General features: G+C 39.2%; 2 protein-coding genes across 2 annotated transcripts in view; one reads left to right on the forward strand and one right to left on the reverse strand.

Annotated features, from left to right (window-relative positions):
• Nucleotides 1-10,211: 10,211 nt before the first annotated feature.
• On the reverse strand, nucleotides 10,212-13,241 carry LOC308499489 (uncharacterized protein; the record flags this gene model as incomplete). The annotated part of the gene is made up of 3 exons (XM_081052993.1): nucleotides 10,212-11,983; nucleotides 12,658-13,125; nucleotides 13,212-13,241. 3 exons carry the CDS (start codon nucleotides 13,239-13,241, stop codon nucleotides 11,807-11,809), a joined length of 675 nt encoding a protein of 224 aa, XP_080909119.1. The 3' UTR covers nucleotides 10,212-11,806.
• Nucleotides 13,128-15,655, forward strand: part of FBN2 (fibrillin 2) — a 262,360-nt gene continuing 259,832 nt past the window's right edge. Inside the window, exons 1-2 of the mRNA XM_081054526.1 lie at nucleotides 13,128-13,493; nucleotides 14,312-14,394. Coding sequence (XP_080910652.1) covers nucleotides 13,240-13,493; nucleotides 14,312-14,394 — 337 coding nt within the window. The 5' untranslated portion in view covers nucleotides 13,128-13,239. The remainder of the gene's footprint in view (nucleotides 13,494-14,311; nucleotides 14,395-15,655) is intronic.

The raw sequence follows: 15,655 nt of genomic DNA on the forward strand, positions 1-15,655 counted from the left end.
TTATAGATCAAATTATAAAACTAAAAAGTTTTATCAGATAAACACAGGAAAATACCTTCATTAGCTTGGGTTAAGTAATGATTTATTAGCTGGTAATCACTATAGGCATTTTATGAAGATATAAAAATGCTTGATAAGCACGTGAACATGTGTTTAATATTAATCATTAGTCATCTGGGAAACGAAAACATCACAATGGTATACACCACAAAATTATTAAAATGGAAAAGAAGAAAAGACTTACAACACCAAATGTTGAGGATGTCATGGAATCAAAATTTTCATATATTGCTGGAGGTAGTCTAAAATGGTATAACTAGTTTGGAAATTGTTCTAGTAGTTTTTCACAAGTTAAAAGTACACCTGCTCTAAGACCCAGAATTTCCACGTTTACTTATTTGTTCAAGAGAAATGTAAAACACAGTTACATAGAAAGATGTGTACAATAAGGTCCATAGCTATTTTCTTCATAATAGTTCCAAACTGGAAGCAAACTAAATGTCCATCATCAGAATGGATAAACAAATTGTAATATAAACAGACAATGGACTATTCTTCAGCAATATAAAGGAACAAACCACTGAAACATGATTGAACATGAAAAACTTTAAAACAGTTATGCTGAGTGAAAGAGGCCAGCTATAAAAGAGTGCCTACTGCATTATTCAATTTATATGAAGTTCTACCATAAGCAAACTAATATATGATGAAGAACAGCAGTGACTGCCTCTGGGATAGGGGAGTGGGGTGGGGATTAACTGGCAGGTTGCATAAAGCGTTTTTAGGGGGAGATAAAAATGTTCTATATTTTAATAGAGAGGGTCACGGTGTTATGTGCAATTGTCACAACTCACCAAACTTTACACTTAAGATGTGTACATTTCACAGTATGTAAATTTGTCCTCTAAATGGAGGAAAAAAAGAAAGGATGTCTCTTGGGAGTGAGGTTTGGCTTAAGCCACAGTGAAGCTGAGCTCAGTTGTTTCTTATCACAATATTTTTGCATGATTTGATTTGTGACCATTTGTTTGTATTACTTTGATTAAAACATATTTAAAGGACTTGTACAGAGTAAAGATGGTAGAATAAAAACATCTGAAACTCCCTTTCCCCAACCCTAATGATAGAATAACAAATGGGACCAAAGCAGCCAAAACATCTTTCAAAGAAAGGATAGAGATTCATGTCATTCATTTCAAAACATGCAATACAAAATATCAGAGAAAGAATCTACCTCACACGCACCCTATGCAAGAAATGTGAACAAAAAGGTTCTTTTTAATTATACTAAGACCCTCAAACATAGAGAAAGGTGAACCAATGCACAAAAGTTGCACCTGAACAAGGAATAACGTGAGAATATTTAATTTAAATGTCCCCATTAGCCATCACTAGCTGGCTGAAGCATTAGCCATCATTAGCTGTAAGTCTTGGAAATATTGCCTTTTAGCTGGGTACATTATTGCCCTGAATAAAACGAATGGTCTGGAAATGAGAAAATAGGGAAGAATGGATATTGAGTAGGCTACTACTAATATATGCCACAAATGACAAATCTTGTCTAAGAAAAAAAGCATAATTGAAGAAACAGAAGAAATTTCCCTAGGAAGATTTTGTATTGTGCAAGAACATAATAAAAATATCAACCTAATAAAGGCAGAGAACCTTAAACAAGAATTGATAAACAGTGGAGTTGAATGAAGAGGAAAATTGCAGACCTAAGTAATAAATTGAGAAGAAAAATTAAACCCAACAGAAAAAAATGACTAAATTTAGCAACTATGGACTTTGCCAATAATTAAATAACTAACAAAGAAAGAAGGTTTGAGATAACGGCAATGAATGTAGAGGAAAAGAAGGAGATTAAAGTAAACCTCCTAAAGTAAAGAAGACCAAAGCAAAGATAATTGGTGTCATTGAAGTAAGGAACCCAACATATATAATGGAAAAGATATTCAAAGACAGAACACAAGAAAAATTTCTGAAAAATAGTAAGAATTGAATCTGTAGAAAAAAATTATATCGTGTTCCATGAAAAAACACCGTCAGTGATGATATATACTGAACCATGTCTTAGATAAGTTCATAAAACTTCCAAAGTAACAGAAGCATTTTCCATGTTGAAAAATCAGGTTGGATATGAGGTAGAGGTGGGAGGGACAGAGTAGGCTGGCTACATACTGAGATCCATAACCACAATCAGTGCCATTAGAAATGTAGCAATAATCTTATATACCACATATCAGTGAAATCATATGGTTCTTGACTTTTGTCTGACTTATTTTGCTTAGCATAATAACCTCAAGATCCATCCATGTTGTCGCAAATGACATTATTTCATTTTTTCTTATGGCAGAATAGTATTCCATTATGTATATATACCACAAAGGAACAAGACAAACAAACAAACAAAAACTCATAGACATAGACAATAGTTTAGTGGTTACCAGAGGGTAAGGGGGTGGTAGATGAGAGTAAAAGGAATCAAATATATGGTGATGGAAGGAGAACTGACTCTGGGTAGTGAACACACAATGTGATATATAGATGTTGTATTACAGAATTGTACATTTGAAACCTGTGTAACTTTACTAACCATTGTCACCCCAATAAACTTTAAAAAGAAAAAGAAAAAGAAATGTAGCAATAATCTACAAAGAGCTAGTAAAAGGATTATGAGACTCCATAATATACCTTATGCTGTACTGAGTAATTATTCAAATATAAAGTCAATAGTTAGATCTTCTCAAAAAATAGGCAGACAGCTTTAGAAACAAAAGAATCATGATATGTGCAATAGTAAATCTTTCTTGGAAAAAAAAATGACATCTTCAAATTATTCTGCCCAAGTAAGAAATGGTAGGAGAAATAATAGCATATGTGGGGTTAATTTAAATATATAACAACTAAATTATTATAGGATGTATAATTAGAGAAGGGAAATGTCATGTTGGTAAATTACAAGTTACAAAAACAATAAAACAACCCAAAATTTGGGGAAAATTTTAATGTACTCATTTTCTCATCATTCTTAGTGATAAACCAACCATATTAAGGTGAATAAATTAACAAATGATAGTCTAAGTGTGTTATTTACATGTTTTAAAGGAAATTGCCAGAACTAAAAACATTACAACTGAAAAAATCAGAAAGTGAGAAAGAGAAAAGAGGTAGGAAAAAGTGTAGTGTGCAAATTATTTAGTCTTTCATAGGGGACATCAACAAATGCTATCTAAAGCTGTTATATCAAGAACAGTAGTTAGGTAAAATACATAAACTTATAAATGTTTCCATAGCAATATCTAAAAAGAGGATAGGTGCCTTCCAAATTACAAGAAAGAAAATGCACACTATATATACTTAATCCAAGTAACAGCAAGAAAATCCATATACAAACAGGCAAATGACAAACAAACAAACAACCCCCCCAAAACCCTTTAGAACAACAACAAAAAAAAACAAAACACCCACATAAAATTGGATGAGAAAAATTAAAACCAAATATATTTGTTTGACACCAAATGAAAGTAAGATATATTTATACAAAGATTATCAGATTTGGTAAGAGGAAAACAAAACCAAACAATGTGTTGAACACACAAGAAACATCCAGAGCTAAAAGACTCAGGTTGTATGGAAAAACAAGACATATTAGGCAAATAGTAATAAAAAGAAATCTGAAATCAAAATATTAATATCACAAAGACTAAATCCAAAGCAAATGTTAAATAAGATAGAGGTCCATTTTATAAGTATTACATACAATTTACAATGAGAATAGAGCTGAAATAAATGTGTATATAATAAGAGATGAAAACACTGCAGAAAAACAAGATGAAAAGAATCACAATACATTTTATTTTGTCTCTGTAGGCTTGTGACAGATCAACTACATGACAAAATAAGCACACAGAGAATATAATAATATAATTATTATTTTTCAGCTAACATATGCTTCAATCTGTAACAAGAATGAGTATGTACTTGTATATACCTTCTTTTCCAGATACCATGGAAAATTTACAGAAACCAATGCCATATAAAGAACACAAACACTTTGCAAATATATGCACAAATACATGAACAGATCATAATTCAGGAATATACTGCAGTAGAACTAAAATGAACAATCATAAATAGAAAAAAATTTAACAACAGAAAAATTGTTCATCTTTCTCTTAAATACATCAAATTCAAAATGAAAATGAAGAAAATTTATAAAGTAAAGATAATGAATAACTCATATATCAAAAAATTAGACATTGCCTAAATTGGAGCTCAGATGGTACATTTAAGCAATTAACAAGGAAACAAATAAAAGGAAAAAATAGATTAAGCATTAGACTGAAATCTATTCCCCGTTTGCGGACAGTTTTTATCATGAATGGGTACTGGGCTTTGTCAAATGTTTTTTCTGCATCTATTAATATAATCAGAAGAATTTTTCCTCTTTAGTCTATTGATGTGATGGAGTACATTAATTGATTTTTAAATGTTGAACCATATCTGGACTAAATCTACTTGGATCACAGTGCATAATTCTTTTTATACATCATTGGATTCAATTTGCTACTATTTTGTTGAGGGTTTTTGCATCTATGTTCATGAGAGTTATTGGTCTGTAATTTTCTTTTCCTGTAATGTTTTTGTTTGGTTTTGATATTAGGGAATGCTGGCGTCATAGAATGAGGCTAGAAAATGTTCCCTCTACTTCTATTTTCAGGAAGAGATTGTAGAATATTGATAACATTTGTTCCTTAAATATTTGGTAAAATTCCAGTGAATTTGTAGAAACCATCTGGGCAGGTACTTTCTGTTTTGGAAAATTGTTAATTCAATTTTTTTATTAAATATACTGGGGGCATCAAAATAATGTATACAAGTGGACATTTTTGGCCAACGTTGCTCAAGCAGTAGTTCACCATAATCAGAAGTGTGTGGACGCTGATGGTAACCACGTTGAGCACCTCCTGTAATTGCAAAAGTCAAACGTGACTTGTATTCATCTTTTGTTATCGGTATATATTGAGCATTATAATTTTAATAGTTTTCTCCTTTCTTAAAATGTGTATATATATTTTTGGCACCCTCTGTACATCTATTCAGATTATCTGTTTCTCCTTGTCTGAGATCTGGTAGTGTCTTTCAAGACCTTAGTTGATTTCATTTAAGTTATTCAACTTGTAGCATAGAGTTGTTCATACTATTCTTTTATTATTCTTTTAATGTCCATGGGATAAATAATGGGGCCTCTCATTTCTGATGTTAAGTATTTGTGTTCTCTCTCTCTCTCTCTCTCTCTCTCTCTCGGTTAACTTGGCTAGAGGTTTATTAATTTTATTGATCTTTTCAAATAACCAACTTTTTGTCTTGTTGATTTTCTCTATAGTTTTCCTGTTTTCAATTTCATTGATTTTGGCTGTAAAATTTATTATTTATTTTCTTTTGTTTACTTTGGATTCAATTAGCTCTTCTTTTTCTAGTTCCCTAATGTCAAAGCTTAGATCATCAATTTTAGATCTTTCTTTTTTTCTTACATATGCATTCAATGCTATGAGTCTCCCTCCAAACACTTTCACTGCATCCTACAAATTTTGGTAAGTTATAATTTCATTTCATTTAGTTCAAGATATTCTTCAATTTCTCTTGAGATTTCTCTTTTGACATGTGTGTTATTTAGAACTATATTATTTAACACCCAAATATTTGGGGATTTTTCCAGCTACTTTCTGTTATTGGTTTCTAGTTTAATTTCATTGTGGTTTGAGAGCACACTTTGCATGATTTCTAGTCTCTTGACTTTGGTTAAGGTCTGTTTTATAGTGGAGAATGTGGTCTATCATAGTGAATTTGTGTCTTCTCTCTCTCACTTTGTATCCTGTAAATATACTATAAATTCATGTGAGTTTGAGAGGAATGTGTATTGTGCTGTCATTGGATGAAGTATTCTATAAATTTCAACTAGATTCAGTATTGGTAATGCTATTCCATTCAGCTATGTACTTACTGGTTTTTCTGCTTGCTGAATATGTTAATTACCGATACAGGGTTGTACGTACAGCTTTAACAGTTATCAACATTTTGACATTTCATTTCATCTGTTAACTTCCTTCCTTTCTTTTTCAGTCCATGGAATGAAATGTGTCAACTTTACATCAATAGGACATAGGTAAAAATAAGTCAAGTAATAAAATAAACATGAGTTTCCCATTAACGTTATAAGTTTTTAAAAAAAATTATAGTTTCACAGAAAGTTGCAAAGAACAGAGAGATTTTGTTAACCCTTCATGGAGTTTCCCCCAATAGTTACTTCTACATATAGCTATAGCACAGTGTAAAACCCAAATGTTGACATTGATACAATGTGCATGTATAGTTCTATGCCATTTTATAATATGTGTAGATTTGGGTAAACACCACTTATCACTTAGAGCACAGTTTCCTCACCACAAAGATATTATGCTATCCCTTTAACTTATCACAGTCTCCTGGTATCAATATTTTACCAGTGTAGAAACTTTACAAACCTTAATGAGCTTGTACTTCTATTTATAATTGTAAATATATCCCCTTTATACATTGAAGAGCACATAATACACTATTATATATATTTTTGCTTTAATCATCAAGCATACTTTAGAAAATCAAGAAAATTAAAGTCTATTGTATTTACCTATAATTTTTCATATTTTCATTCTTTTTGTTGTTTTTTTCTTCCTGATGTTCCAAAATCCCTTCTTTTAACATTTCCTCTCTGTTTAGAGAATTTTCTTTAGCCATTATTTTAGGGTAGATCTTCTGGAGACAAATCGTCTTTATTTCCTTCATCTGTGAATATCTTGATTTTCCCTTCAGTCCTGAAGGATATTTTCACTGGGGATAAAACTCTGCATTGACAATTCTTATCTTTCAGCACTTGAGAAATGTGTGCCACTTCTTTCTGGCCTCCATGGTTTCTGTGAGAAATCTGCTCGTTCAAATAGTTTTTACCTACCACTAAGGTGTCATTTCTCTTGCTGCCTTCTTTGTCTTTAATTTTCATAAGTGTGACTATGGTGAATATTGATTCCTTTGCGTTTATACTGTTTGGAATTCATTCAGCTTGTCCAATCTGTATGTTTGTGTCTTTTGCTAAATGAGGCAAAACTTTAGTCATTGTTTCAAGTAGTTTTTCAGCAGTGCTTCCCTCTTTCTCTTCTTCTGAGATTCTGATGACCAAATGTTAGATTTTGTGTTATAGTGTCACAGATCCTTGACATCTGGTTGTTCCTTTGTTTTTTTCAATCTATTTGTAATTTAGTTTGAGTAATTTCTATTATGCTATCTTCAAGTTCATTGATTCCTTCCTCTCCATTTTGCTGTTAAGCCCAACCATTAAGTTTTTAAATTTTGATTATTGTATTTTTCACTTCTAAAATTTTTATTTGGTTCTTTATATCTTCTATTTCATTGCTGAGGCTTTCTATTTCTTTTCTTTTGTTTCAAGGATGTTTACAAATGCTCTTTGAAACATTTTTATCATGGCTGCTTTAAAACCGTTGAATAATTCTAATACCGGTGTCATCTCAGCGTTTGATGAATACTGATTTTCTTTTCTCACATAAGTTGAGATTTTCCTGGTTCTTGTTATGATGAGCAATTTTCAATTGAATCCTGGGCGTTTTGGGTGCTATGTTTTGAGAACTTTAGCTGCACAAGTTCAAGTTCTGCCTCTGTTGACTTGGAGTGTGATGAGCACTATGTTATTGCTGGGCAGGGGTGGGAATACCAGCTCCTTTCTAAGCCTGTGCTATACCACCCTGGCTGGGAGGAAGAGGGGTGCTTCATTACTGTTCCCCAAAGCTTCCCAGGAACACCATAGGGATGGGCAATGATAAAAATCCTGACATCTCACGATTTCACAGCTCTTCTGATACCATTGTAGCAGACAGTGTACTTCATTCCTGTTATATGTGAGTGGAAGCCTGGCTTACTGACACCATATGTTAGTAAGTATAGAAAAACAGTATTAGAGAATATAACCATGATAGTATAGTCACACCTCCTCAAATTGAAAGTACATCTTTAATATCAAATAATCTGCTTTTAATTCCCTCTACTCCCCACAGATTGCCTCAAAAACGTCATTTTACACCTGTGTTCATATCAAAATCCCAGATAAGGTAAAAACACTGCATTTGGTTGTTGGACCAAGACAGTTCCCCTCACTTTTCTCTACCCATGTTATTTATTTGAAGAAAATTGGTCCTGTGGCATTTTCCATGTTCTAGATCTGGTCGACTGTATTCCTGAGGTATCACTTGATATGTTTCATTATTCTCCATAGTTCCTAGAAACTAGTACCGGGTTTCCCTGAAAATAAGACCTACCCCGAAAATAAGCCCCAGTTAAGATCTTCAGCCAAATGGACGCGTTTAGTACATTATGACGAAGTTCCAGAAGAAGATGACATGACTGTATTTGAATAAATGTATATTGTTGTATATGAAAAAATAAGACAGCCCCTGAAAGTATGCCCTCATGCACCTTTTCAGAGCAAAAATTAATATAAGACCAGTCTTATTTTTGGGGAAACACGGTAGTTAAATGTAAAGGTATGATTACATTCAGATTCATTTTTTATTTTATTTTTTTGACAGGTATTTCATAGGCAGTTCTGTGTGGCTCTTATTTCACCACTTTAGACACATAATGTTTGGTTACTGTGCTTTTCAGAAGTGAACAATCAGTAGGTTCTGATAATAATAGCTTGAATCATTCATTAAAAAGTCCCCCATTGTCTGTTCACCTAATGCAGGATTTTCCAAATGTATTGATATTTTAGACCAGTTAATCCTTTGTTATAGGGGACTGTCCTGTGCATTGTAGGATATTTAGCAGCATCCCTGTACCTTCAACTCTCTCGCTGCCCCCAACATCATCCTGTTGTGACAATAAAAATGTCTCCAGATGTTTTCAGATGTCCCCCAAGGAGAAAATGTCCCCCAGTTCAGAATCCTTGATTTAATGGTTTTAAGCATTCATTGGTAACTGTTGTCTGGGTCCATTATTTCATTAAATTTTGCAAAATCATGATTTTTCTAATTCTATCATTTTTGCATCTACAACTGTTTTTCTTTTAAGAAATGCTTTCTCTGAGTCTGTCTAGCAAAGGCAAGATAATTGTTTATTTTATTTATCAATGTTTTTACACATTTCACATATTTTAGTCCTTTGCAGTCTTTTTTGCTTTCTGATGCTCAAGTTTTCCCATCTTTGGTCAGCAGGATCTTTTTCAAGTTAGCTCCAGTTTCCTTTTGACATGATTCTAATAGTTGATAATTTCTTTGCTTTCAAGTACGACCAGGTAGATAGTCCTGACTCATCTTATTGTTTTCACTGGGAAGTGGTATTTAGGGACCATAATCTGGGCACAGTGGGTGTTTATTATAGTTGAGTTCTCACTACTTCTAGGTCTTTTCAATGAATGTATAAGACCAGAAAATGCATACTTTTTTTTAAAGGTAAGTTCTGATTCCATAAGTCTTTTCAATGAATGTATAGGACCAGAAAATGCATATTTTTTTTGAAAGGTAAGTTCCGATTCCATATTGGCACTTTAATCCAATGTAAATTTACAATGTTTTTATTTTATATTCACTCTATTTTTTCTTGTGCTGAAATCATGATTTCTTATATGTATCTCTCTCTTTCTCTCTCTCTCCCACCCTCTCTCCCTCCTTCCCTCCCTTTTTCTCTTTCTCTCCCCACCCTTCTCTCTTACATTACCAATATTGAATGCAATTTCAGACTTCTTTGTAGTTCATTTCATTCTTTTGTTATAACTTACTAAAGATGTACAGTCAAAACATTGTGTTTAAAGATCACTTTATTTATTCTCTCTGTTTATGCCACCAATGTGATAAACAGGTCCATTTGTTTTAGTTTGTTTTCAAGTTTAGGCATTGCTCTTTTAAAATTTTATTTTATTTTTAATTATATAGAATATAAACATGGTTTCAAAGTTAGAATAAAACAAGGCATATTTAAAAAGGTATAGCATCCATCATTGTCTCTTTCTCCATATCCTCTCCCTTCCCTAAGATTAGTATTTTTATTAGATTTTTTACACACACACACACACACACACACACACACACACAAACACACACGGCAAAAGGTAGCATACAATATACAATAGCCAGTATCTTGTGTTAAATTTTTTTATTGTTGTAAAACATACATAACATAAAAATTACCATTTTAGCCATGTTTAAGTATACAATGCACTGGCATTAAGTATATTCACAATGTTGTGCAACCATTATCACAGTTAATCTCCAGAATTTTTCCATTATCCTAAATGGCAACTCTGTACCCATTAAACAGTAATTCTTCGTTCCATTCTCTCCATCCCTTTATTCTTCTTTCTGTCTCAATGGATTTGCCTATTCTATCTGCACTTTGCTTTTTTTCATCAAATTGTACATTCTAGAGATCACTCCATCGGCAAATACAGAGATCCTTATTCATTTTTTATAGCCATATAATAGTCCACTGAATGGATTAAACTATGTATGTCGAACCGGTCCTTATTAATAGGAAATTTGTGTTCATAATCTTTTGCTATTACTAACAATGCTGCAGTGAACAGATTAATGCATTTATCATTTCATTTTTTGCCAGATTTTTAAAAATAGATCACTAAAAGTGGAATTACTGAGTCAATGGATAAATGCATATGCAATTTTAGAGCATTTGGATTTGATGTGATACACAGGAATGTACCACAAAGCCATTTAAGTATTAAATGAAAACCCATTTAACAGGGTTAAGTATTTTAAAGAGTATGGTTAAAACAATGCTTTAACCCACGGGATAGTTACCGTATTTAGATCTTTCAGTTAAAATGATTTTATTTGTTTGAAGCACGGTGCATGGCAAATAATCGCTGCTTTAATTCCTTTGGATTTGAACAAATTGGTGTCCCACATGAAATTATGTCACTCCTACATTTTCTTATGCCTTATGAAAATATTGTAAGAAGGGCTACTATGTTAAGAATCTTTGTTGGACTATATTGGGAAAATAAAGGAGGGAGTTATGCCAATTCTCAGAGAATTTTGACTGTGAAATAGCACATCTGGGCAACTCAGGTCAGGAAAAAAAATTATGTATATGTATCTTTGAAGTAAGGTCCTCTAGGTCTGAATATTCCAGGCATTGCTCTCTTATGCTGTTTCATAAACTGTTCTTGGATGGTCAATCCTAGTTTTCAGGGGTGTTGATTTTTAATTATGAAATGCTATGGACTGAGAGAGGGTCATGGCTTTGCAGAGACCTCATGAAAGCTGGGCCACAAAGAAAGACCCCAAAGGCGGGTGAGCGCAAAGGCAGCTGTAAGGGTTCAGAGGGCAAGTCGCCAGCCTGGATGTACCAATTGCTAGGGTTTAATAATTAATCAGGAGTCCAAGCCAGGAACCAAGGATGTGCCCCAAGACCCATTTGCCCGCCCTGAGTCTCTGGCCCCGCCACCCACTCCACTCCCCCTGCCCCCACTACGCACACATTCTCAGGCTACAAACCCCGGCAGAGCCCTGCCAGGGGTCACCACGGAGCACACCCCCTGCGCGCACTCCTGGGGATCGCAGCGCCGGCACGCTGCCGAGGCCCCCTGCGGCCGCGTGTGCTCCCTCTTGGAGGTGGAGTGCGCATTTCAATCTGGATACGCACAACCTCTCTTCGTGTCCCGCAGACTGACGCCGCTCCTGGTGGGGAGGTGGGGGTAGGAGGGCGATGGGGAGGGCCCGGCCTCCACGGATGGAGGTTACAGCCAGCTCCCGCGCGAATCTATTCCTGCTTGGCTCTGCACCCCAGTCTGGGTGCGGGTCCATGCAGGAGGACCCGCTCTCATCGAGCTTGTGGCTTCTGCCAGGCGAGTTAGTGCAGCTGCGGATCTAGCGAACCAGGCACGTTTAGAGACCCTGGTCCTTCGTCTGCAGCCCTGCGAGGGCAGAGGGGGAGGGGATGGGGCTGCAGTCTCCTTTCCCAAATCCGGTCCCTAACCGCCCCCTCCCCCGTCGTCGTCTGCTCGCTTTGTACAGGCAGTCAAAACAGAGCTAGCGGCCAATTGAGGGGGACGGGAAGCAGAGCGGACTAGAGCCTCGCCCCCTCCAGCCGGCCCCCTGGCCCCCTCCTCCTGGCCCCGGCCTTCCCACCCCTTTCCCACTTCTCTCCTCGCCCTAACCTCGCCCCCATCCCCCGCTCATTTCCTCTCGCACCCGGGCTCGCCAATCCCTCTTTCCAAACCCCTCTTCCAGCCCTGGCCTTCCTCTCGGGCTCGCCCCCCTTCTCCCCAATCTCAGTCCTCTCCCCTCCCTTCACCCTACCCCCTTCCTTCCTTTTCCCCTCCCCCAGGTTCTAGCTCCCCTTGTTCCTTCCCACCCCATCGCCCCCTTACTCTGTCCCCGCCCATTCTGCGCCAGCCCCTCGGTCCGGGCTGCGCCCCACGTGTGGACTGCTGCGCTCCAGCCCCCACTGACAGCCGCCGCCCGCTGGCCCGCCCCGCGCCCCGCCGGGCCTCAAAACCCCCGCGCCGCGCCCTCACCCGCCGCATCTTTCCCGGAGTCCAGCCTCCCGCCCTCCCTCTCACCGGCGGCTCGCCTCGGCCCCGCGCACCTCTGCTCGGCTCCTCGGCCGCCGCAGGCGCGTCGCTGCCCCGCGGGACTCCGGGCGAGCTTGGAGGAGACCCCCCTCTTCTTTCGGGGGGCAACTTTTGTTTGCTTGCCGGCTTCTTTCTGGTGACCATTGCAGCTTTCCAAGATCTGTGCCGGCAGCGCACGGGAATCCGCCAAGCCGCTGCGTGCAGGCCTTTTTTTTTTCTTTTGAGGACCGCTTTCTTTGTAACTTTACGCCGCGGCTGCTCGGGTTACTTTTGTAATTTCCCGCCCCCGCCCGCTGGCGGTCCTGGAGTCGCTTGGGGCCGTGGCCCGGGGCATGCAACGTGGACCGCGCGGGGCTGCTGGCCTCACCGCCGCCGCGCTTCGTCGCCCGCTGCGCTAGAGCCCGTTCCCCACCGGCAGCCAGAGGGCTGGCGCTCGGTCCGGGGCTCCCTCTAGAGCGGGGAGCCCGTGCCCCAGGGAGTCTCTGGAGCCGACGAAGAGCTTGTTAGACCCTGACTTTTTCCGGGCCGCCGCGCAGATTTTGTCTTTGAGCGCTCCCTCTCCGCGGACCACGGTCCGCGCGCTCTGGGCGCCTGCCATGGGGAGACGGCGGCGGCTGTGTCTCCAGCCGTACTTCGTGTGGCTGGGCTGCGTGGCGCTCTGGGTGCAGGGCACTGCCGGCCAACCCCAGCCTCCGCCGCCCAAGCTGCCCCGGCCCCAGCCGCCGTCGCAACAGGTCCGGCCGGCGGCGGCAGGCTCGGAAGGCGGGTTCGCGGTGCCCGAGTACCGGGAGGAGGGCGCCGCGGCGGCGAGCCGCGTCCGCAGGCGAGGACAGCAGGACGTGCTCCGAGGGTAGGTGGGCAGGCCGCATCCGGGGCACCTCGGCTTTGCAGCTTTCCGTCCTACTCCGTCCCTGAACCTAGTTCTGGCGGCCAGAGCCGCGACTCCCACCGCTAGGAGACCCCGAAGACTCCCACGAGCGCTTCCCTCTTTTCCTCCGCAAGTTCACCGGCAAAAAAGCCCCCCTCGGGGAGGTTGGTGGCGGGCGGGTCAGAGGCCCCCGGGTGTGGATCGAAGAGCGTAGGCAAAGCCCGTGGTGCGGGAACTGGTTCTGAATGTCGGGTGGAAAGTGGGTTTGAGTCTACGAGGCCCCCGGGCTGGTGGAGCCTGTCTGCTCCCCGCCGTCGGGGGCGCCGCTCCCGAGTCTTTTGTTTGAGTACGTGTGCGGGGCTTTCAGTTCACTCGAATCACCAACCCGTGCGCTCCACCTTTCGACATGTCTTCCTTGACACGTCGGGGCCAAAGTTACAGTTGATCAAGTAGGTATGGATTTGGGGACAAGGTCAAGGATTTTTGAAACAGAATGTTCCCTTTGTTCTCTGCATCCGGAGGGTAGAATAGTAGCAAATTATATGTTTCCATGTTTCTTTTTCGCCCTTTAAAAAGGCAGCAACGGAGGGCAGAGGAAAGGCAATGTTTAGACGTCTCTGACCCTCCTCCACGCCAGTGTCTAGCCCATTTAGTTCCATGTCTGCGCCCCCAAACATTTGAAGTGTAGTTTTGGTTGGTTTGTTGTCCCGAAATCTACATTCATGGCTTTGCTTACAAAAGCCACGAATGTGTTACTGCACCCTTCTCTACGTGTGTATGACTTTGTTTGTCCATTGCAGGCCCAACGTGTGCGGATCCAGGTTCCACTCCTACTGCTGTCCAGGATGGAAGACGCTCCCTGGAGGAAACCAATGCATTGTCCGTGAGTGATTGGCTGGGATTGCAGCTTGGGGCAGCTCTCGGCCCCATCTCGAGTCCAACCTCTCGTATTCAGTCCTTTGATTTAGAATCCGGTGGCCACATAGCGGTGATAATCAGGACGTGGCCCCATTTGAATGGTGGGGAAGAAGCAGCCGCTTTGCATTAGTTCAGACCTCACTTCTAGACTCTGTTGAAGGGCAATAACGATAAAGGTTTCAAAGATAACTTGGAAGTTTTATCTTTCTGTGTCTATTAATACAGACTGATGTGGGAGTACAGCAATTCCCTAGATAACTCAAAACCACTTTTTCCTAAAAGAGTCCAGATAAGACCACAGTGTGGTTATGTAAATTAACTGGCTTTTGACTCTGCCTGAAGTTTAGGCCTGAGGAAGATCAAGCTTTCTTAGGCCTTTGTACAAAACCACTTTATTATCTCTGGTTTCATCTCAACAGCCACATAACATTAGATATGAAAGGAGCACTCAGGGATTTAGGCTTGACCCAGGTTAACAAAATTTTTAAAAGAGAGAACTCTTCCAAATGGCTTCTTTGTTTTTTGGAGACATTTAAATTTAGGATTTACAAACCAAAAATCTCATAGTGTATAGTGAGTCTTAGAACTTCAAAAATACTGCATATCAGACCTTAAAAGTTTTGGTTATTCAGTTTCCAAAGTGTATACCCAGCTCTCCAACTTCTAATTGGAGAAGTCATTAGTTATCAGCCTCCCAGTAATGGACTACAGGATGTCTTATTTCACATGCCTGTGAATTCATGAGTTGAAGTGTGACTGGCCTTCCTCAGTGTATTTATATAGTACAGCCACACTTGTCTTTTTGGGAGGAGAGTCACGTATCATAGGCAGTGTGTTCACTTAGGGCCAATCTTGACTTTAAATTGACATTGATGTTCTCTAGGGAAAAGATAATTGTGCAACTGTGAACAGAGAAAAAGGGCAAGCCCCACTGGCCAAAGGATAATAAGGATGTAGCGGCATCTCTGACTCTATATTTATTGGTTTTGTGGGTTTGAGATCGACCCTTAATGTTTTTTTTCAGTACAGTTTTTAAAAAGAAATGAAGTCTTAAGTGTTGTGGAGACTAGTTTCTTATTTTTTTCTATCCTAAACATCCCCCAATCTCCAGTAATGGGGCAAAAATAGGAAACAACAACTGTGTTCTTTAAGGTGATTCATAAGTATTTAAGTATACCCTCTCATTATAAGCCTTTGCTTTTATTAAAAAGAGGTATTGCATTCTT

Source organism: Rhinolophus hipposideros (assembly GCF_964194185.1).
Source record: "Rhinolophus hipposideros genome assembly, chromosome: 7".
Lineage (NCBI taxonomy): Eukaryota > Metazoa > Chordata > Mammalia > Chiroptera > Rhinolophidae > Rhinolophus > Rhinolophus hipposideros.